The sequence below is a fragment of the Hirundo rustica genome, chromosome Z (genome assembly GCF_015227805.2).
Source record: "Hirundo rustica isolate bHirRus1 chromosome Z, bHirRus1.pri.v3, whole genome shotgun sequence".
In the NCBI taxonomy this organism is placed as follows: domain Eukaryota; kingdom Metazoa; phylum Chordata; class Aves; order Passeriformes; family Hirundinidae; genus Hirundo; species Hirundo rustica.
Genome location: NC_053488.1, coordinates 2,711,768 through 2,734,438, shown reverse-complemented (window position 1 = coordinate 2,734,438; position 22,671 = coordinate 2,711,768). Strand labels below are relative to the sequence as shown.

General features: G+C 37.7%; 1 protein-coding gene across 1 annotated transcript in view; it reads right to left on the bottom strand.

Moving 5' to 3' along the window:
- The window catches only part of RFX3 (regulatory factor X3), a 100,310-nt gene that overhangs the window by 42,922 nt on the left and 34,717 nt on the right, over positions 1-22,671 (bottom strand). The window contains exon 2 of the mRNA XM_040089932.1: positions 5,618-5,742. Within this exon, the coding sequence (XP_039945866.1) occupies positions 5,618-5,734 (117 nt within the window). The 5' untranslated portion in view covers positions 5,735-5,742. The remainder of the gene's footprint in view (positions 1-5,617; positions 5,743-22,671) is intronic.

The following is a 22,671-nucleotide window of genomic DNA, read 5'->3' as shown; positions in this document are numbered from 1 at the left end:
TGCTGCCCATTTCAAAAACATCAGATTCAGCATAGTGCAAGACCTTTTTGTCAGAACTGAGAGGACAAAGTGTCTACACAGTGTATCTACACTTGCTGTCTACTGGACAAGAAGCTAAAAAAATTCCAAAATGTGCTCCTCTTCTAATATAGAGTAGGAACAACAAAAATATATCATTTACCATGAAACAAAATACTAAAGTCTGTTAAAATTAAGATTTTCATTGCTTAATTTCAACTTTCCAGCAACTTTTATGCAGGTCCTTTACTAGCCTAATATGCTGTACTACTAGAAACTTCAGGACTGTTTGTGCATAGAAAGTAACTTATTTTTTAAACCAACATTTAAGAATGGATATGCCACAGTGCTACTGAAACATTTTACCCACTTCTGAAAATCAAAATGTTTTTCCTTTAACACTTAAGTTCAATACAAAGAGGGCCACTGAAATATTTTTTTTCCAGTACAGTAATTTTAAAAGTTTACAGAAAACCTTACTTTGCTTCAGCTTCTCTGAAACTCAGTACTGCTACAGTAAATTCATTATCCTGCCAAAGGAAGCTGTAGTCACTACATGGTATTGCAATCTACTAAGAATTTTAGGGCAGGGAAGGTTAGAGGCAAATATTTTTCCTGTCAAGCTATGACAAATAAAATAAGTAAGGAGCCTTCTATATGAAGCCTCCGCCATGATGAAAATCTTTGTTATATGATATTTCCAATAATAATTTTATTTCCTATTTAATTTAATTTTTAATGCTTTAATGAGAATGAAATCTAGTGTCTCTGAATTTTCTTTTTAATCTTCAACTGAAAGAAATGAGATATGCATATTTACTCCCTCTGGGCATGAAATTATTTGAGAGAAGTTGGTTATGAGGAAACAAAACACAATGAAAAACTGTGGAACATATGAAAAAAAGGGGTTTTTTTCCTTCAACTCTGTTTCATTTATCATTATCCTTTCACCTTTTATTAAGCTGTTAGAGAAGTGGTATCAGCTAAGTCATGTAGTTTTCAGGGCAGAGCAGAAATTGTTGACTATTCTCCCAGTGCTTTCCAGAGACCTAGACCAAAATCCCTGTATTAATAAACACTCCAATAATTAATTGAACTGGGCTCAAAATAGAAAACACAATAAAATATTTATTAAAGAGCAACAGTATGCAAGTTCAAAAGCTTTGTTCTAGAGTGGACTGGTGAACTAGCGAGGGTAACTTGCATTATTGTCTGTCTGGAAAACAGAAAATTAATGAATTTGTCTAGGAATTTTTGACTTAAATCAGGCCAGACAGTAGAGCTTTCATTCCTCCCGCTTCAGTGCCTCTACCCTGAAATAAAATCTGGAATAGGATTAGAAGCAAGCAGATGAATTGTTGCAGGACAGCAAAAGGTGAATGAAAACTTATTTCATTATACATGTATAATTATTTTTAGTAGGTGAAGAAGAAAAAAAAGGCAAAAAAATTTTGTATTCCTAATTATACTACCTCAGAAGAACAAACAAAGGACTAAGTTATATTTCATCTATGAAAGTTTTTCAACAAAAATATAGTGTATAAATGCATACTGAAATGCTGAAATTACACCGAAGCATGAATCAAAATGTAATAGTGAACTTTGATTTCCAATAAAAAGTGCTTCTATTCAAAGTAGTATTGAGCAAAGACTAGAACAACAAAATAATATATGTATCAGGAGTTTCAAATTCCACTTTAAAAAGAACATATAATTATCCGCTGTGTCTTTGCAAACAGCTTGGATGTGCAACATTTTCTGTCCTTGGAGATAAAAATAATTTTTTTCCTTCATTAGTATGGATTACTTTTGGCAAGTAACGTATAAATAGCACATGCTGTAATATTCTAAGCACATTCATATTTATATAATGGCTAATGTCAGCTCATGATTATGTGTTTCATATGCTAAACATGATTTTGCATTAAGAGCAATTTTGATTAGCAGAAGTCTGCATCTCCAGTTAATGAATGATAGAATGCTTTGTGAATGTGATGGCCACCAAATTCAGTGACTGTGAAGAAATGCTTTGCCCAACTTCAGATGCATGGATATATTTTCATAAAATAGCTTATTTTTAGTTTTATTTCTCCAATTCTTCCATATTGCATGGCATAAACTCAAAAGTGAGTTTAATTTTGAATCCTTAGAAGCTTACTGCACTGAGCTGAAGACTGCCTGTTGAAAAAGTAATGATATATTAATGAAAAATTAACCCGGTATTCAAGGAAACAGAAGACTATGAGAAATCCTCAGGCTATTTAAACAGAATTTAATTACACATTTTTGGTCTTACTGTTTTTGCTTTTTGCTTCACATTCCCCTCTATCCCATCTCAACAGTGACTTCTGCTGTGTTGCATGAAACCAGCTGCCACTAGAGCCACTTTTGCAAGAAGAAAAAATTCAGGTTTTCATAAATGGTACCTTTTTGCTCCTATTCTCGGAGCATTACAGCAGACTTTTATGAGCTGCATATTAATACCAGCTATATAGAAATTAGGGATTTGTTTTAGCTGAAAATATTACAAGTTACTCTTTTCTTGATTGTTCAAAAGACAGAGTGCCTGAGTACAAATACAGCTGAAGAGAAAAAGCTCTTAGTCTTCCCTTCCACTTATTCAGCTTGCTCTTCTTCAGGGCAAAAAACATTTTCATTTGAAAAAATGTATATTTTGTGCACACGAAAGAAACATGGTATCACGAAATCAACCCCAAATCAATGCATTCCAGAGATGTAATTTAAATATGGTGTACATACAGGAAAAGAAACATGGGAAACAGACACCTCCTTAGCAAAATTAAATACTACACATTGCTTTAATAGTAAATAAAACCAAATTAATCTAAAATTGCATTATTCACTAGAAAGCACTAATAAATTACTGCAAATCATAATATGGAAGTTTCAGCTTATATCAAATTACTCTATATACACGGATACTCATGTTACAATATCCTTGAATTTAACAAAATCCCGGAAGTGCCCCATTGTTTTTAGCAATGCATTTTCACAAGACAATATAATAAAAATTTGAATATTCACACATAATTTAGACAAAGCTTAAATCATCAAGCATGTCCATCATAAACCACAGAAAAAAAGAAACCATATTGTATATACTCTTGCCTAAAATCTTCTCTCCAGCTTTCAACATTGGTCACTTTGAATGTGCAGAAATAGTAAGTCCTACCTCTGCCATCAAAAGATTGTCTTTACTAAAATAGCCATTATAATGGCTCTTTCTCCTAAATTTCTTTAGGCAAATTGGCCTAAAGAATTACTACCAAGGGTACATAGAGACAGTATCAACTTTAGGCCAATGCAGTCTCTACACAGGTAATTCCTCAGGACAGATCACACCTGTGATTTCCTCAACGCAGTGATTGTTTTTCTATTTGCAACTCCTTTTTTTTTTTTTTCAACCCTGCAATCCTAATTACCTATCCCACCTACACTCTTCATCACATTTCCTGCTGGCATACCATATTCACAGCTTCACTCTTCCTTTCCTCCTCACTACTCCCATAATCTAATCATCTCTCTCTACACATATCTCCCATACATTTGAGTTTCAATCACTGCAATACTGTCTGCATTGGACTTGCCAGCATTTTGGTTGGATCTTCAATCCCCGATCCTTTAGATTTCTTTTCTCAAACATTATGCTGATTATACAGTCAGTGTTAAAGAGTCGGAAAAGTATATCTACAGGGAAAAACAATCCAATATAATGATGGTGTATTCAACACAAGGTGATACTCAGAAGTGGCAGTAAAAAAATAAAGGAGATGTACGTAAACGTGATCAGGAACAGTTTTACACACTCGGGGCAACAAAAAAATACTGTTTGCTGTTCTTATTAAGGTACAATCAAAGAAGAAAAAAACCCAATTTGATCCTTGGCTTCTACGTTTTGACACAAGTGTAACATTATTAATGGACAACTATCATTACTTTAGAAAAGGTGTAGACAGTTGGTGACAAAGATAAATGCATTAATTATGTGGGAAAACACATTAAGAAAACTTCCCAGTCTAACTATTCATGAGACTCTCTGGCAGTCACAATCCCAATGCAGAGACTTCAACTGCTGGGCCTGAGGCCCCTTCACAGCAGGTGGCTCCAGTCAATAAACAAGGAGCCAATTCTGTCCTGGAAGTTTTCAAAAAGGTAGAAACTTCGCACAAACAAGGTTTACAAATACCAGAGTCCTGCTCGTTCTTGATTTTGCTGTAAGAGCAGAACACAAACATAGAATCTTACAGTTCAATCAAGGCAAATACCAGAAAGTACCCTATATGGCACTAACTGATGACCAGTTTTCAGTCCTCCACTTGGAACAGTACTTCACTAATTCAGTATGTAATATTAGACCACTGTATGTATATCCAATATGCTGAAAACAAGCAACCATGTAGCACTACCAAGCTGCCATCTTGTATCTGAAAAAGTGAAATACAGGAATAGCAAAGAACAAGTCATATGAACTATATATATTAAACATTTGTCATCATGAAAGAAGATGAAAATCAAACAAACTATCCAGATTTTATTTCACAAAGGAAAAAAAATCTTTCACTCACAAATCTTACAAAAGAGTTACAAACCAATGTCCTACAAAGTTTAACTAAGTTCAAACATCATACTATAGTAATGGAACTGAGGCACTACACACTGAGTCTACACAACAGGAAAAAAATATTAGTGAAATGTATGAGATTGTGAAACACATATATAAAAATGCACTGAAATTTAAGACAGAAATGAATGGCATTATTTAATAAAATATGTCTAGTTCTCACATTACTGATTTGGAAAACGGGAAGTAAGATTCTCGTGAAAAACATCAAATGTCATCCAGAATACTCATGACATGGACTGCTAATTTCTGTGTTTTCTGGAAAAGTCCTGGACAGCCATCTTGGCTTTCACATTGAGTCCCCATTTTCTACCTCCATACTTTTCCTTTTTAGCTCCCCATTTTCTTCTGCCTCCATTTCTTCTAAAGCTCATGTGTGCTGCTTAGGAGTAACCACCTCATGTAACAGAACAGTGCACTATGCTGGGTGCTACACAAATCTTCTTCCTTCCCTGGCAAATTTACATTATTAGCTATTGATTGTCATACCACAAAAAAATTCATGACGTGTATATATCTGGAAGGCAGTCAAGCCTAGAGGTGCAAAGAACGGTGTTTTTCATATTTACATTTCTACTACACTTACCTGGACATCCAAACAGATGAAGAGACAATATAGTCAATAATTTCAGAAACATATGCATTATTTAAAGGAAAAAGATGTATATATTCAGTAACATAAAGCAAACTTCTGTAAGTTACTGCATGAATTATATAATAAAGAACAGTTCGAATCATGTACGAGTACTACCAGAGCTTGTCAGATGCTCTAGTTAAAGAACAGATCCTGAAAATAGCTCGCTTTTCTCTGGTTATTTTAATTCCAGCAAACTGAAATTGATAAAAGCAGAGCAAAAGTTCCTTTAGCAGTCTTGCACAAAATCAAGTTCTTCATTATATTGTAAAGAACTATTATGAGGATTTTTTTTTTTAATCTCAAAATTAACAGTCACGTACCTGTTGTTGAACTGGTACTTGCTGTACTACCTGCGTGGGCACTGCTGCCTGGCCAGCCACAGATGTCTGTAAAGTCACAGTCGAACCTGTATCCGCCCCAGTCTCTGATGTCTGCATTGTTATCTCTGAATAAAATTGAAATATAAAATCAAAAAGTTAGCGCATAAATGATTTTATTTTGCCACTTACATTAGCATGCTAATTTGTCCCTTATTTCTATTAGTATTTTAAAATTAGCTAATATAAATCTTGTGATGAGCCCAAAGACTTTTCCCCCTACTAGCAAATGAGTTTGTATAAATGGGGTTTTACGTAATCTTTTTCTACTTATATTTGAAATATCTTTTGCTTACATACAAGGAAACATGTCACTTATCTGAGCTTTGTCACTGAGGAATAACTCAGAAAAATCAGCAGCAGATCTTCTCTCAGCTTGTAAATAACTGCTCAGCATTCAAAACCATTCTTTCTGTGTTACTGAATAACACTAAAATCTCCATACATTCAAATTCAAAGCTGAACTTTAGCAGGCCCCAGAAATGAAGGCCTGTACTCTGGAAACCAAACTCAGAAAAGCATCTAATGAGTCCCAGTGAAAAAAACCCCACTCAAATAACCTTCTTCAGTAGAAAGCATTAAAGCAATTTGTAAGAAATTTTTTGACACTAAAACCATTTAGAAATACATAAGTGTTACACAAGTGCCTATGATCATGGCCCTGATGTTTAAAGGGAACAACAAAATTTGGGCAGAATTAAGAAATGGTTCAAGAATCAGGGAAAATGCCTGACAAAGAAAACTCATCAGAAAGTCAACCAAGAATGACAGGCCTTCATATGAAACATAGATTATCAGCTGTAGATTCCTTAATTTTGCACAGCCAAAATGACAATACAATTGGCTGGTGACAAACCAAAATGAATTCAAAATTGTGAATCAGCCTTTTATTTCCCTTTCTTCTTCAATTTCTTTTAAGCGGTGGATGATTAACCAGTGAAAATAATAAACAGATGAGGCAGGTTCTTCTTCATCTGGTACCTTCAAAACAGAAGACTTTATGTGTCTGTGAAGAATCACAGTGAACAAACACAAATTACTAGTCTGCAATCCAAATGTTCTGTAAGAAATTTTACTGCCCTCAGCCTCTGTTAATCCATATTAGCTACAGAATACTCTGGTGATTTGAGAACCACTGTCACTAAAAATGAGTAGCTTTATCATGTATAATAAAAGAGATTAATATGACAAAAAAATCTATAGATACTTAGAATGACCTATACAAGTGATTTTTTTTTTCAGTTTAACTCAGGAGACCCAGATGACTGACAGTGAAGAAACTGGACTTTAATCCCTACCCCTACCACCAAATAACAGGCTTCTCCAAACACTCCACAGATCTTTTTTTTGAGAAAAAACCATAACAAAAAAATTGAGGAACATACTACTAGATAGCAGGAGGAATTAATTACTGTACCAAAAAATATTCAGTGTTCTGCTTGCTTGATAACAGAATCAGCTGTCAACAGCAATCTTTCCTCTAAAGGCTGGGTTTCACAGCAGTTTAAGCTGATTTAAAGCTGGGTTTCTGCAGCTCCAACCATCTCTAGTTCACGTTGAATTCAAATGCAGCCACTGCAAAGCAGGAAACAGGTATGTAAATATGGTATGAGGTCAGGCGATAGGGCCAGGACCTTGCCAATTGGGACCATTCCTGGTTTAAACGACAGGAAACCATGCGTATGGCACAGATGATTGATTTAAATTCTTCTTCTGAAATATTCAGAAAGATTGATAAATTCTTGATCAAACTAATTTCAGATTAAACAACAGACTCTCAGTGTTTCATGTTAACTGAACCCTCTACTTTTAAGCAGTGGATGCACTTGAGGACCCAGCACACCTGACAATAATCAGCATCCAAAAGAAAAAGAATAAAGAAACAGAACTTCAGATTACATTAATATATTAAAATCCAAACAATTAAAACTGATATCCACATGATAAGTACAGAGGAGTTGGAAGCCTCCATGCTGCTATAAAGTTACAACCTAGTTGTCATTACTCCAAGTTGGTGAGATGAACCCCATCAGTGGTTACAGGCTGTTCAGAAAGAACAGGCGAGGAAGGAGAGATGGATGTATTTTGTTTGTCTGGTGAGGTTTAGGTAGCAAGAGAAGGGGACTACAAGGGCGGCTTCTCTGAGAAGCTGCCAGAAACTTCCCCTGTGTCTGATGAAGACAGTGCCAGCTGGATCCAGGACGAAGAACTATTGAAGAACTATTGCTGACCAAAGCTGAGCCCTGAGCCCATCAGTTACAGCGGTAGTGCTTCTGAAATAACGTATCTAAGATGAGGGGAAAAAAAATGTATTCAGCAGAAGCAAACTGCAGTCACAGAAGAATGGAGTGAGAACACATTAGAGAACCTGCAGACATGTCAGTGGAAGCAGAGGAGAAGGTGCCTGAGCTGAGACTGAAGCAGGTTTGCTGGTGGGATTTGTGACCTCAGGGAAAAGCCAAGCTGGAGCAGCCTGGTCCTGAAGGGCTGCATCCTATGTAAGGGACCATGCTGGAGCAGTTTGTGAACAACTGCAGCCCATGGGAATGACTCAAAGAGAAATGCATGGAGGACTGTTTTCTGTGAGAGGGACTCTACACAGAAGCTGAGGAAGAGTATTAGGAGTTCACCCCCGAGAAGGAAACAGCCACAGAAACAATGTGTGAGGAACTGATGGTAATCCCCATTCCAAGTTCCTCTGCGCTGCTGGGAGGAGGTAGAGATTCAGGAATAAATTAAGCGTGGGAGAAAGTGGGAAATGACAGGGAAGTGTTTTGAAGATTTATGTTTATTTCCTATTACCTACCCTGATCTGATTGGCAATAAATTAAAATAATTTTCTCCAAGTCAAATCTGTTCTGCCTGTCATGGTAATTGGTGAGAGTGATCTTTCCCTGTTGTTATCTTCATCAATGAGCTTCTACCTACATTTTGTCTCCCTTGTCCAGCTGAGGACTGGCCTGATAGAGTGGTTTTGGTGAGCACCTGGCAATCAGCAAGGACTGCTTCCATTGTTCTGGTTTAAGTCTCTATCCTAAATGCAAAATTTTATTATAGTTCAGTACACTGTGCAGATTTTTCCCTCTAGGTGCTATATGATATGGTTTGACAGTCAACCTTAAGCATCTTCCTATTTACTGGCAGTTTTTCTAGGATCACGTCAGTGATGCAGTCAGTGTAATTCCTCTATATTGCATCAATATTGAGAACACACTGCTGGTTTTGGCTAGGGTAAAATGAACCTTCTTCACAGTGGCTGGCATTGGGCTGTTTTCTGGATTTGTGCTGAACTCGGGGTTGATAATACAGAGATGTTTTTGTCACTGCTGAGCAGGGCTTGCACAGAGCCAAGGCTTTTTCTGCTTTTGGTACTGACACACTGATGAGGGGACTGGGGGTGCCTGGGAGGCTGGGAGGCGACACAGCCAGGACAGGTGACCCCAGCTGACCAAAGGGATATTCCAGCCCATGTGACATCATGCTCAGTGTATAAAGTGAGAGGAAAAAGGAGGAAGGGGGGAGGGACATTTCAAGCAATGGTGTTTGTCTTCGCAAGTCACTGTTACGTGTGATGGGGCCCTGCTCTCCTGGAGCTGGCTGAACACCTGCCTGCCCATGAGAAGCACTGAATTAATTCCATGTTTTACTTTGTGAGTGTGGCTTCTGCTTTCCCTTTTAAACTGTTTTTATCTCAACCCCTGAGCTCTTCAGCTTTTACCCTTCTGATTCTCTCTCCAACCCCACCGGCGGGAGAGTGAGTGAGCGGCGGCAGGGGCTTGGCTGTTGGCTAGTATGAAAGCCACAACAATAATCTAAATGAAGACTCTGCCATTTTTTCACTGACACTCAATGTAAGTAAAGGAAGTGAATATTACAGCAGAAAAGACATCATCCTTGCCTAATTGGACTGTCAGGTGTATGACAAACAACAGATGAATGTTTGACAAGCTCCTTTTTATTCTGCCTAATTAAGCAGTTGGACACACCCATCTGTTAATGGTACTGCTTTGTATAGCCAGTGCTTGTTGCATGATGTGAATGTAAGCTAAACAGGCCGCATTCTGAAAGAAGACTAATTAACCCCTCCAAGAGGGAAAAGATACTGTCGGGACACAGCTGCTGAATGCAACAAGGTTAGTATTTCCTCAGTATAATGGGCATAACTTAGGCAAAGCTACTGTACTGAAAATTATTCATTTCCTATATATTCTGTGCAGTTTCATGTTGTCTGTTAAATTCCCTTAAGATTTTTTAATATATCCAAATTATCAGTTGGAATCCTTCTGTTTTCTGGACTCGAAATATGAAGACAGAATGACTTAAGAGTATTACTTTCTTTATTACTTATCAAAAAAGATTGTTAAAATGTGTCAGATTATGGTTTATTTTGTTTCCAGACTACTTCACACTGAACTAATTTACTTTTTTAAGCGACCAGAGTTTGCAAAGTTTTGTTCAGCTACATATGCTTTATTGTCTAGATCAAATAATGTAGCAGGCTTTAATTCAATGCAGAAAATGAAAGCCTGTAATTTACTTTCAAGTGCGGCAGGAAATTTCTTTTTTCTCCTCTAGAAGCCTAAACAAAACATCACAGAAGATAAACTGAACTAGATCTCGTAATCACAGGCAGTAATGGCAGGCTTTTAATAGTCAGAATAAAAGGCTAATCTTAAGATCTTATCTATTTATAATGATGAATAGCCAATATACTAATTAAGAATTTGCAGCAACATAATGTGTTTCACAATAAAGGAAATCTTCTCAGAACATTAAGTTTCAACAATTAATTCAGAATGCTTGGTTCCTGAACAAGAGTATAAATGGAAATAGTTTTCAGCAATACACTAGTTTCACCTAAGCATTCCTTTTCCATTTTTGTATAAACAAAAATTTTATGAATAATTGACTTCATAATTGTGTTGTGTTAGCTACACAGAAGAGAAGACAGAAGACAGATTACACAACAACCTATTCACAGAGGAAGAACAGAATATTACTACACTTTCCAGATACTAATGTATTTTCATGTTAGAACGCCAGTTTCTTACTAAACACTATTTGATTGTTTGTCTTCTCTCAAGGTTCTTGTGAATACCGAAGTAGGCAGTTGAACTCTGACTGGTATTGGTACTGGTTGCTAAATATTGCAGTTGGTAATACAAATTTTCTTACTCTTTTTTCAGCTTTTCACAGATTTATGGAGGAGTAGCAGTTAACTGAATGGCACAGAATGATGTTTAGAAGCTGCCTCTCTGGACTTACATAATATACTTCCAAGCAGCAAAACCTCATAAAAAAGTAACAAACAGAAGGGTGAGACGCAGAGGCGCATACTGGAAGGGAAGTGTGCAAGTAGAAACTCCTGGTAATGCCTTCAAAGTAAGTTCATAATATAAAAAGCATTGTCTTGATGATCAGTTTACTAAAGACCTAAGAACAGTAATAGTCAGTTACATTTATAATGAAATTCCATTTTGCCAGCAGATGACAGCACATGGGTGCTTAGATTGAATGACTACTTCATGATGCTCTCACTTTGATTTACTAATTTTACCTTCGAAACCATCAAAATTTATGTATTTACTCTTGCTGGAAAATTAAGTATTAAAAATCAGTATTACACAGCAACCCTACCCATCAGTACACACCAGCACAAAGATTACATTCACAAACAGGATAAAGCCTCTCAAAATTTTTGTTGGTAGAAAACTAGCAAACCATCAAACAATTACATTCATGCTATTCTAAAGCATTAGTTTGTCCGCTAGAGATTCTGTGTGTAGAAAAGTCCAAGTAGTGTTTTCCTTCCTCCTGGGTGAAAGGCTGTGAGGAAGAGGGAACCGATACTGCTGGTTGTTGGTTGTAGAACCGGTGTTGGCAACAGGGCTTCGGTTTTTATGACTCTAGGGCCTCCTCTGAGGTTATCAACTTAGAATTCTGAGATGGGATGAACCTCATTAATTGGGGCAGAGATATTTTTGCCAGCTGACCCAGTAGGAAGGGACTGGAATCAGGAATGATATGGAGAGGGAGAGTTTCCAGCACCCCTGTGAAGGAGTGGTGGACGGGTTTGACAAGCAAAGGCCTGGTGTGACATGAATGAAAGGCAACAAATAATCTAAAAATGAGGCTTAAGCAGGGTCACCTCAAGAATGTGTATATGAGCAAGGAAGCAGTACAAGGCATCTCTGTGAGGAAGCCACAAGAACCTTCTTTCAGAAATCAGCATGCTGAAGTGCCTGTCTGAAGAGCTCACCTGTGAAGGGGTATTCAGTGGCCTCACACAGCATGGTGCACAAACATGAGGAACACAAACCTCTGTGCACTTGCAGGACAATTGTCTTGTTGAGACGACAGTGATGTGCTGGGACAGCAAACATGACTGAACAACAGCAATGGAGGGACATCAGTTATCTGACCTTACAGTTTGTTTTTTTCAGAAATAAAAATGTCTTTAGGAAACAATATAGGATGAAGTTGAGAGAAACTTCCTTGTTGGGATGGCATTTTGCAGTGTTTAACCAGAAACAAGTTTTGATAAAGAATTTTAGTACAGAGCATTTCTACAAGTTTAGTGTGCTTTCTATGTTGCTATTTACACTGCTAAGTCTAGTATATTATGGCTTTTAATCCAAAATTAGTAAAGTATGATCCATCTTTAATAGTACTCAGATACTTTTCAGATCCTGGGGCATCTGTCTTTATTATATTAGCATAACTGTCATGGGCTAGAATGAGCACGTTCACAATCTCCCGCAAATCTCTATGCAGAATGATAGTTACAGTATCAAATGAAATTTCTAGCTTGAGCCAAGATCTTATTCTAAGGCACTAATGATAACAGCAGTATTAATTATCAAGTCTAACATGTATACTTCTTCACACCTTTCAAAATTACTGACAACAAAATGCTTTTGATTACTTTCTGAGGAAGATTATGAAAGCAAGAGAACCACCTGGATAAAACTGGTTTTTTTTGCTTTTGCATCATTTATACAGTTATGAAAGAAGATCTCTAGGTTGTTTCAGAAGTGAGTTATGGATGTTTTGGTGGGTTTTTTCCTTCCTAGTATGATATTTTGCTGCAGTCCTTTCATCAAAAGATTAAATGTCTACCTGTTAATAATGAAATAAAGGGAGTAAAAGTGATGTAAAAATGGAGACTATATCTATTTTGACCACTCAGTAGAACAGAACATAAAATGAAGAAGTCAAAACATTACAGCTGGAAAAATCTACTTCATTAACCAAATGAGCAATATTAGAGGAAACAGCTTATGTTCTCCATGTGTCACCTCTGTGTCACAAATTTTCTGTTTATGATTCTTACTGTTGGACTTTCACCTAATGACAGTACAGCCCCAGAAACTGGAAGGCACCTGCTCAAACAGTGCTACCTACAGGCTTCTTACCCTTCTGCCCAGGACTGCATCCAGGTGATTTTTGAATACAGCCAAGAACAGGACCTACACAGTCTCTATGGACAACCTGTGCCTATCCTTGGTCAGCCTCACAGAAAAAGCTTTGGTTCAGGTTGAGAGAGGACCACCTACTACTGCCTCTCGGACCTACACTGGGCACCACTGAAAATAGCCAGCTCTGCCTTAGCCCATGTTATAACTCAACACTTAAAAGTTATGATATTAGTAATACACTGACATCTTTCAAATGCTTCACTTAGTCATTTCATCACCAGGTACAAGAGGAAGGAAACAATTAATGACAGAATTATTGCCCCAATGGCTGTGTTGTTAATTTTTTTTCCTTTACCCATCACCTTAGCAGTAGTTCAACAGATGGTAAGACAGGTGACAATCCACGGTTCCCCTATGAAGAGATATGGGGGAAACCAATTAAGAAAAAAAAGAAAGAAGAAAAAAAGGAGAGTAAAAAAGGGAATTTAGACAGAGACACATAGGTTTCACCCAATAACAACCTCACCACATCATATTCAGGTTATTATGAATATCATTTGCCAAATTTACAGTCACTGGATAGGGAAGAAGGCTTAGGACAAAATCTGATGAAAGCTCTTAAAGAGCTATTTAGAGCTCTCTAGAAACTAAAAGTGGTTCAGTATCAAAATATCTTTGTATTTTGGAACATGTATGGAATAGAAGGTTAAACAGCATGATCCTGTCTTGCTACTTCATATTAGACAACAACAGTTCTAACACAAGGTTGTGCACCTAAGGGAAAAAGAAAATCAAGAGAGACATCTTTTCCCTTATTCTGAACTACAGCAAGGTTTGCTTCAAAATCCATATATTACATTATATCTAAAGTTCTGTGGGTTTTTAGTTAGGATGCATAAATCTTAACATTTCAGTTTTTGAGAGTTCGAAGCAGTTCAAAACATTGAAAGTAAAAAATATTGCTGACACACTGAAAGTTATTTGAAGGCATATATTCTAAACATCACAGCTTTAGGCTCTGAAAAATCATGACAAATTATAACAGAATCATAGAATCATTAATACTGGAAAACATCTCCAAGATCAAGTCCAACCTTTGGCCAAACACCACCATTTGCTCATCATTGGAACACTCCCAGGGACAGTGACTCCACCAGTTCCCTGGGCAGCCCATGCCAATGCTTAATCACAGTCAAAATTTTTTTCCTAATATCGAACCTGAACCCCTCTAGGCAACTTGAGGCCATTTCCCCATGTCCAGTCTCTTGTTGCCTGTGAGAAGATGCTGACCCCCATCTTGCTACAACTTTCAGGCAGCTGTCGACAGTGGTAAGGTTTCCCTGAGCCCCCTTTTCTCCAGGTTGAACACCCCCAGCCCGCTCAGCTGCTCCTCATAGGACTGGTGTTCCAGACTCTTCCTAAGCTCCACTGCCCTTCTCTGGACGTGCTCCAGCACCTCAATGTTCTTATAGTGAGGGGCCCAAAACTGAACACATGATTTGAGGTATGGCCTCATCAGTTCTGAGTAGATGGGACAATCCCTGCCCTGCTCCTGCTGGCCACACTATTGCTGATTCAAGTCAGGCCTTCCCTGCAAAATGTTAAATCCATTTGGTTACTAAATACAGAAGCTACAGCTGTCTTTTATCTATAAAAGTACAAAGAAGGAGACTTCAACAAGAGTATTATGACTCTTGACACCAGTAAGGACTATATTGTTTTAAAACAAAGAAGCAAGCTAAGACAAATCTTTTCTATATTGACTTGGGGAACAAGCAAATAGGCTTAGAGCTGGGCTATCTGCAGGCTTACTTCAGGGATAACTATACTTCAGGGATAACTGTATGTAATCTAGTTAAACAACGAATGGAACCGATAAAATCTTACCAGTTTCTCCCATTCCTGTCTTCCTCAACATGCAATTTTATTTCATAAGAGAAGGATGTATATCACGCATGTTAAGAGACAAGTTAGTGACTGTTTTACTTTGCTAACGACTGAGGCATTATCTGAAGCATATCTTTCCTTGGAGCTTTCCTTCCCTGTACTGAGAGGGTCTATTTAAGAAACATATCATTTTATTCTTGCTCTGAGACATGACTCTGTTTGCTTAAAACAGAAAAATGAAATAAATTCTTGTTCACCTTATACCCAGACACCTAAAAAGAATGAATTAGAATCAGAAATACAGTATTTTATCACATTGAATTGTGTGCCACAATCTGCAACCATTTGCAGGAAACAGATAAATGGAAAGATGTCTGAATATAGGTATCAACCCTCTGAAGAAACCCGAAGACCAATGTATTTGATTAGTGCTTGATTCTTAGCTTGTAACAGACTAACCAGCTAGTAACAGATCATAAAAAAATGCATGCCTGAAATCTGGAGATTTGATCAGTGTCTCTCAGAATATTACCATTACAAAAGTCCCCAATTACTCATAACAATAGCTGCAATAATTCACACCTTAGCTGCAACTGGGACTCTGCTTGGTATGGGGTCAACTCACTTGAAAATGGAGCAGAAAGCACTGGGAATGCAAGATAATTCTAAAATACAACGCAATTAGAAAAGAATTAAGATGTCAACAGGCAGGGAATTAGAAGATGATAAGGACACACAGTGTCGAGATGAACTTCATCATACTCATCTACATCTGTCATTCTGCACCTAGCAGCTGTGTAGCCAAACAGGCCTTGCTTATTCTTATACCTTTCTCCCAAATTACCCTCCCATCCTAAATTAGTCTTACCCTGGCTTATGTTCCTGATGAAAAAGCATTAATTAAAGGAAAAAGAAAAGAAAAGAAAAGAAAAGAAAAGAAAAGAAAAGAAAAGAAAAGAAAAGAAAAGAAAAGAAAAGAAAAGAAAAGAAAAGAAAAGAGAAAAGAAAAGAAAAGAAAAGAAAAGAAAAGAAAAGAAAAGAAAAGAAAAGAAAAGAAAAGAAAAGAAAAGAAAAGAAAAGAAAAGAAAAGAAAAGAAAAGAAAAGAAAAGAGAAATCTATTGTCATAATATAATTTTGTCTGGAATAGAATTAATTTTCTTCACGGTGGTTGGTGTGGGACTCTGTGTTGGATTTGTGCTGAACATGGGGTTGATAAAATAGAGCTGCTTTTGTTCTTGCTGAGCAGGGCTTACACAGAGCCAAGGCCTTTTTTGGTTTTGACACTGCCATGCTGGTGAGGAGATTGGGGGTGCACAGGAGGTTGGGAGGAGACACAGCTGGAACATCTGCATAGAAAGTGGGGGGAAGAAGGAGGAAGAGAGGGACATCTGGAACAGTGGCACTTGCCAAGTCACCATTATGTGTGATGAGACTCCGCTCTCTTGGAGATGGCTGAACACCTGCCTGCCCAAGGGATACACAAATTAATTCCTTGTTTTTTATTTTGCTTGTGTGTGTAGCTTTTGCTTTCCCTACTTTTATCTCAATCCATGAGTCTTCTCACTTTTCCAATTCTCTTCCCAATCCCACTGTCAGGGAAGTGAGTGAATAGCTGCATGGGGCTTAGTTGGCAGCTGGGGTTAATTCATAACAGTCCTTTTTCATGGCCAATGTAAGCACAAAGGTTTCAAGATAACAACAGATTTGACTCAAATGTACCTCATCAAATTTATAGCTAATGCCATTTAGCTAGTAATGAGCAGGCTCCTGTGCTTACCATGGGGCTTGCTTGTCTGACTGAATATTAGCCTAGTGCTCATTAGTGGCCACTTGTTGCCTTAGCTGCTTGCCGCAGTGCTGTGATGCTGATCACCTCACTGTGTTGTGCCCGAGAGCATGCTGAAAACAGCCATGGCAAAGCGCCTGGGCTGGCAGGCGACCAGGGTGTTGCCGCACTTTTCTGCGCTGCTGTACTGGACACGCCGGAACGCCGGTGTGAACTTGAGTAGAAGGACAAGTCCATGCAGGAGCAGGTATCCACTTGCAGTCCATGGAGGACCCCACAGTGGAGTAGCTGGATGACTAAAGGCAGCTGTGACCCTGTGATAGGCTCATGCTGGAACAGGCTCCTGGCAAGACCTGTGGATGCATGGAGACAGGAGCAGGTTTGCTGGGAGGACTTGTGACCCTGTGAGGGATCCATGCTGGAGCATGCTGTTTCTGAAGGATGGCACCTTTCTGAAGGGACTCAGGTTGGGGCAGGTTGTGAGAAGCTGCAGCCTGTGACAAGGACCCACACTGAAGAAGTTTGTGGAGAACTGTCTCCTGTGGGTGGTACCCCATGATGGAGGAGGGGAAGCAAGAGATTCCCCAGCAGCCTGTTTTGGTGAAGACCATGGTAAAGCACGCTGTCTCCTTGCGGCCCATGGAGGTTAATGGTGGACCACAGCAGGATTCCCTTGCTGCCAGGCAGGGTAGGAACAAGAGAAGGAGTTTAACACTGCCATGTTAAACCATAAAACGTGGCCCAAAAGGATGAGGGACAGAGCTTGTAATGGATATAATTTTAAACTGCTGCTGTAAGCCATGATTTGAGTTGCATCTTATAGGAACAGTCATGGCAGTAACCACTCAAACCAACGGAGGAGAAGCCTTACAAGAAGCAGTTTCAGTGCAGCAGTGACCTGATCTGAGCTGGCTTTGGTGCCCAGTTACTCCATGCAACACAACCACCTCCCCTGTCCCAAGCGACCACCAGAACAGATGGAGCCCAAAGTCATGGACTAAATAAACTCAGTGTACTTTGCTGAGGTGATCCTCAGACTAAGGGAATGCTACTGTGTATTGTATCAAACAATGGAAAGGGGGCAGTGGTAAATGAGGTCATGCCAAGCAGTATGGGACCTGAGCATGATGTAAATGCCAGGAAATAAGGCCTGGAATGTGCTGGGTTTAGCTGGGCTAGAGTTAATTTTTTTCTCAGTGGCTGTTATCGGGTTGGGGTTTGAATTTGTGCTAAAGGCAGCACAAATATCTCTATAATGATATAGAGATATTTTTCTTATGGCTGAACAGCACATGCACAGAACCAAGGCCTTTTATGCTTCTTGTACTACCCCACGTGTGAGCAGGCTGTGAGGGGTGTGCAAGAAGCAAGAAGGGAGGGGACAGAGCCAGAACAGCTGACCCCAGCTGACCAGAGGGATAACCCTCCTGATCCTCTCCGCCATCCAGTTGGTGAGGAAGCGACTAAATATCTTCATGGGGTTTAGGTGCCAGATGGATTTAAACCATACTTAAACCTAAAAATATTCCAAAGAATAAAATGCAGTGCTTCTGCATTCTGTCAGAAGCACTGACAATGAAGCCATGAAAAATGAGCCAAGTTTTGTGAACACTTCAGTGCAGCTTTTTTACTGATCACATTCAGCCAGGAATTATGCGGAATGCTCTCGGCAGAGCATGCAAACTCTTCTTTAGCACCAGACTAATTAACTCTGCCTTGAAGCCTCAGTCAGTCCTGGACAATGGCATAGCTTGCTCATCATGGTCTGCACAACACCAGGCAGATGTATCCTCTGAACGCCCTAAACTGAAAAAAATCTCTAAAGTTATTTTGAGGAAATTAAGCTTTCAGACCTAGGAACTGATCAAATAATTCAAATGAATGTGTGCAACCTGAAACTATGGAACTTAAAATGGAAAAAAATTTTAAAATGTAGTATTTTGAATAACTTCAGGTCCTAGATCAACCACAAATTGGTGGCTTAGTATTTCTGACTTACGAGAAGGCTTGTATGTTCCTAAACCATGATTTGATTTTGTGTATCAATGGACAACATTCCTCCCTCTTCCTAAGACTACTTAAGACTGTTCCCGTCTTGACAGCATTTGCTATAGTAAGTATTCATCTTTCAAGATACTTTGACAACTTTATTTTATATCGCAAACAGAAGCTGCAAGGACTAAATTGTTTAAAGAACAGTTAGTGGAATGCATTTTAATTTATATCTGTGTTTTTTAAAGCTACAAATCCCAGTATATTATGTGCTCTCTATTTTAATAATAATAATAGAAAAAATATTCTCATATGCCTCATTTGTGCTGGTAGTTTTAATTATGTATGACTTTAACTTGTTTCATATAAACAACAATACACTGTAACACGTATTAAGTGTTGACATGTTAAATATTACTAAGTATTTAGACAAAACTGGAGTAAAGAAAATGGGCACTGTAGATTGATATATCCTTGCAGTAAAGACAACCAACAGCAGACTTGACTGTGACAGGCAAGCGCCTCAGTTCCAGACTTTAGACCCCACCTGAAATGCTCTATCCATCTCTGGATTCCACAGAAGGGAAAAAAAACAGAAAAACAAACACAAAACAACAACAACAACAAAACCCACCAAACCCCACAAAAACAAAAAGAAAACAAACCCGAGCCAAACAAACAAAAAAACCCAACAACAACAAAATCCAGAGGGGGGAAGAAAAAAAAACCCAAACAACAACAACAACAACAACAACAACAAAAACCCCACAAGTATATTTGACGTGGAAGGAAAGGCAGACCAGAAATTATTTGTTCAGCCTTAATAAAAGAAGTTTACATACATATAATTTCCTGAAGAAGGACCCACAGGTAAATTGCTTGCCTCCTGAATTTCATAACATACCTTTGTAACTTCAGAAACATCCAATTACTTTTAGTGGTAAATATGACTATTGCATTACTAGCATTTCTCTGAGATAGCCTCCTCAAATACCCAATTTTAGAGGCAGCCAATTTCCAGATGACTTGTGTTCTAAATGCTAAAGAAGACACTTACGCTGCAGCACAGTGACTGTGATCCTCAAATAACCAGTAATCCAGTAGTTTTTCTAAGACAACCTATACCTTGATTTAAAAAAATAAAAACCAAAACAGAGACTTAAGCAAAATGCTTAGATTCCTTAATTCAACCTAAAGAAAAACTAACAACCTTCTTCCCATAACTCCTTTATCTCTTCTTAAACCATCTAACATCTTGGAGGAAAAAACCCAAGTAAATCAGTAGGTACTGGATTATTAACCTATATTCAGGTCTAACAGACATTCTCCCTTACCTACTGGTATCTTCCATGCCTCAAAAGAGCAGAGACTTTTATTGGAAAACTGGAATGTTTTAGTTTCTTACAGATAGATTCACTTACATTTAAGAAATCTGTACACAGAAAAGTGAAAAAAGCATACTGACTGCATACAGCAACTGACAAACTGGTTATAGAAATAAGAGATTCAAATCAAACTAAGACAAGTTATTGACAGTATGGTTCCAGGTTCAACAGCCTGCATCTGATCCACTGTGGTCGTACACAAAACAATAGTGTGACCCAAGAACAATGCAAGCAGACTGGAAGATGAAGTTTAAAACACTATACATAAGAAAAAAGATGTAGGTTTTTGAGGTAAGAAAATTTCCTGTTAAGAATGAGCTTGGATCTGTAACACTACCTTCACAAGTAAGAGATGAAAAGAAAAGCTCTCAGATAAAGTAAGAATCAAACTTCTCCAACATTTGACAGATGGAAATAGTAAGATTTAATTCAAACCATGAGGTGTAAGAACTAACTTAGCATACTTCCTAGTTCACATAACTTTGTCTTACTAAGGATGAACTTCACCATACATTACATTATTATTTGCCTGGCTTGGATTACAGCATGATACCTCTCTGTCTCCAGCTAAGAGACACAAAAATTATTTGTTCTTCTACTGCTCACATCCTTGCAGTATTACAGCAGTAGCCTTGTTATCCTTACCAAAAAAACCTGTTTGATTCCTACTACAACTTTTCTTACACCTTTTGTCCCATAAGACTTCCTCGATACTGTGAGTCTTTCTTACTTTGCAGAAGTTACACTAGTGCTACTATGCTGGTTTCTTTTCACATGGAAAGAGAGCATCCTGATGCCAACATCTGGAATTTGCACTGTTTAAACCAATGTGTACTGCCTTTCCATATGAAAAAGTTTCATTGTTAAAGAGCTAATATTCCAAGTCTGCTTTCAATTTCACAGCAAATAGTTCTTACCTTACCCTTTTTTTTGTAACATTAGGAGGACAACTGTAGCATGAAGAGCTGAAAGCCTGAGTTACTCTCAACTATTCACTCATTTAGCATATAGAGAGAAAAATATTACTGGCAGTTCTACTACAGTTCAACAAAGCAAGCAAAAACTATCAATCATTGTAAGGCAAGTTCCTCGACTGCAAAAGGAAACTTGCCTGTCAGACCCCACATAATTAACTATGTGTTTTAAACAAGTTTGGTGAAGTGTTACTGTTCACAGCACATATGCCAATGCAGCTATTATATCTACATTTAATAATCTGAGATGAATTGACAGGTATCACACTGACTACATCATGCTTAGATAAGTGCTGATTTTTTACTTCTGGTAAAGAGAAGCTTTCCTTTAATTCTGTGGATAGTAGTTCAAGTTTCTGGTATCAAGCAAAAAAATTTGCCAAGCTACTTCAAGATTTATTTTCACTATAAGTGAGTCAACATTGATTTGCTATGTTATATTGTGTTATTTCTATGTAAACAACACTGCCCACCTACCAAATATTTATTTTGTCTTCATTCTAAGAAAAAAACAAAAACAAAAAGCCACAGAACTCTGCAATCATAATTAAAATACTTAGTCAGTTAAAATGTCCAAATCTGGTGTGTTCCCAAGTGATTCTTCATTTTTGGTGAATCAAGATAATGACACAACTACCTCAATTGCTTTGAGAAGGCAGCACAAAAAAAAATGTAGTTCAACTCATACCAAATACAAACTAAGATCAGTGGCAATACTTACAGGAGTTGAAAAATGGACATATTATGTTCTGGTTCCTGCTGTATCCACTATACTTTCACAATATATTTGCAAATAAGCACAATCTAAATGGTCTACTCACATTTGAAATGTCAGAGCTGCTTATAATCAATGAAGCAGCCAGTCATATTTGCTACTTTTTTCAACTACAGTGTTTAAACACTAAAAGCAAGACAGACACTTCCTTATGGAGTATAAATTACACAAATCTAGAACACCAGGACAATCTACACAGTTATGTCACACCGCACCTAACAAAATACAAAAATGAAATGTCCTTCCCTTCTTTCAATTTGTTTACTAGAAGAGAGATGGTATATGTCCTAGAATACGAGGAAGCCACAACAGTATCCTTACCTGAGTTTTTTGATATTTATAAGAATTACTGGTTTTCTCTTTTCTCCCTTTCCATCTCTCCTCACAGTTTCGCAAGATCCTCAAGCTCCTAGACAAAAGTTCTCTACACTGCAGAAGACTACCTACCTAACACAAACCTTTTAAAATACATTAGTTTTGCACTTTGAAATGTGCTATATTTTATATCAATAGAAACAATTCAGCATTTGCATGGGTTTCATTTAAGAGATGGCATACATGAAAAAACTATTACACAATTACCACCCAATAAGACACAGAACAGTAAAAGGACAGGTGTCTGAAGTTCTCAATGCAAGGTACACGTAACGAGTAACCTTTACATACATGTATACACGTATATTGGCCTAACCTAAAAACAACATAAAAAATATAAAACATAAAAACAACATAAAAAATCCATAAAGTTATTTTTAAAGTTGCTCTAACTTATTCTAAGA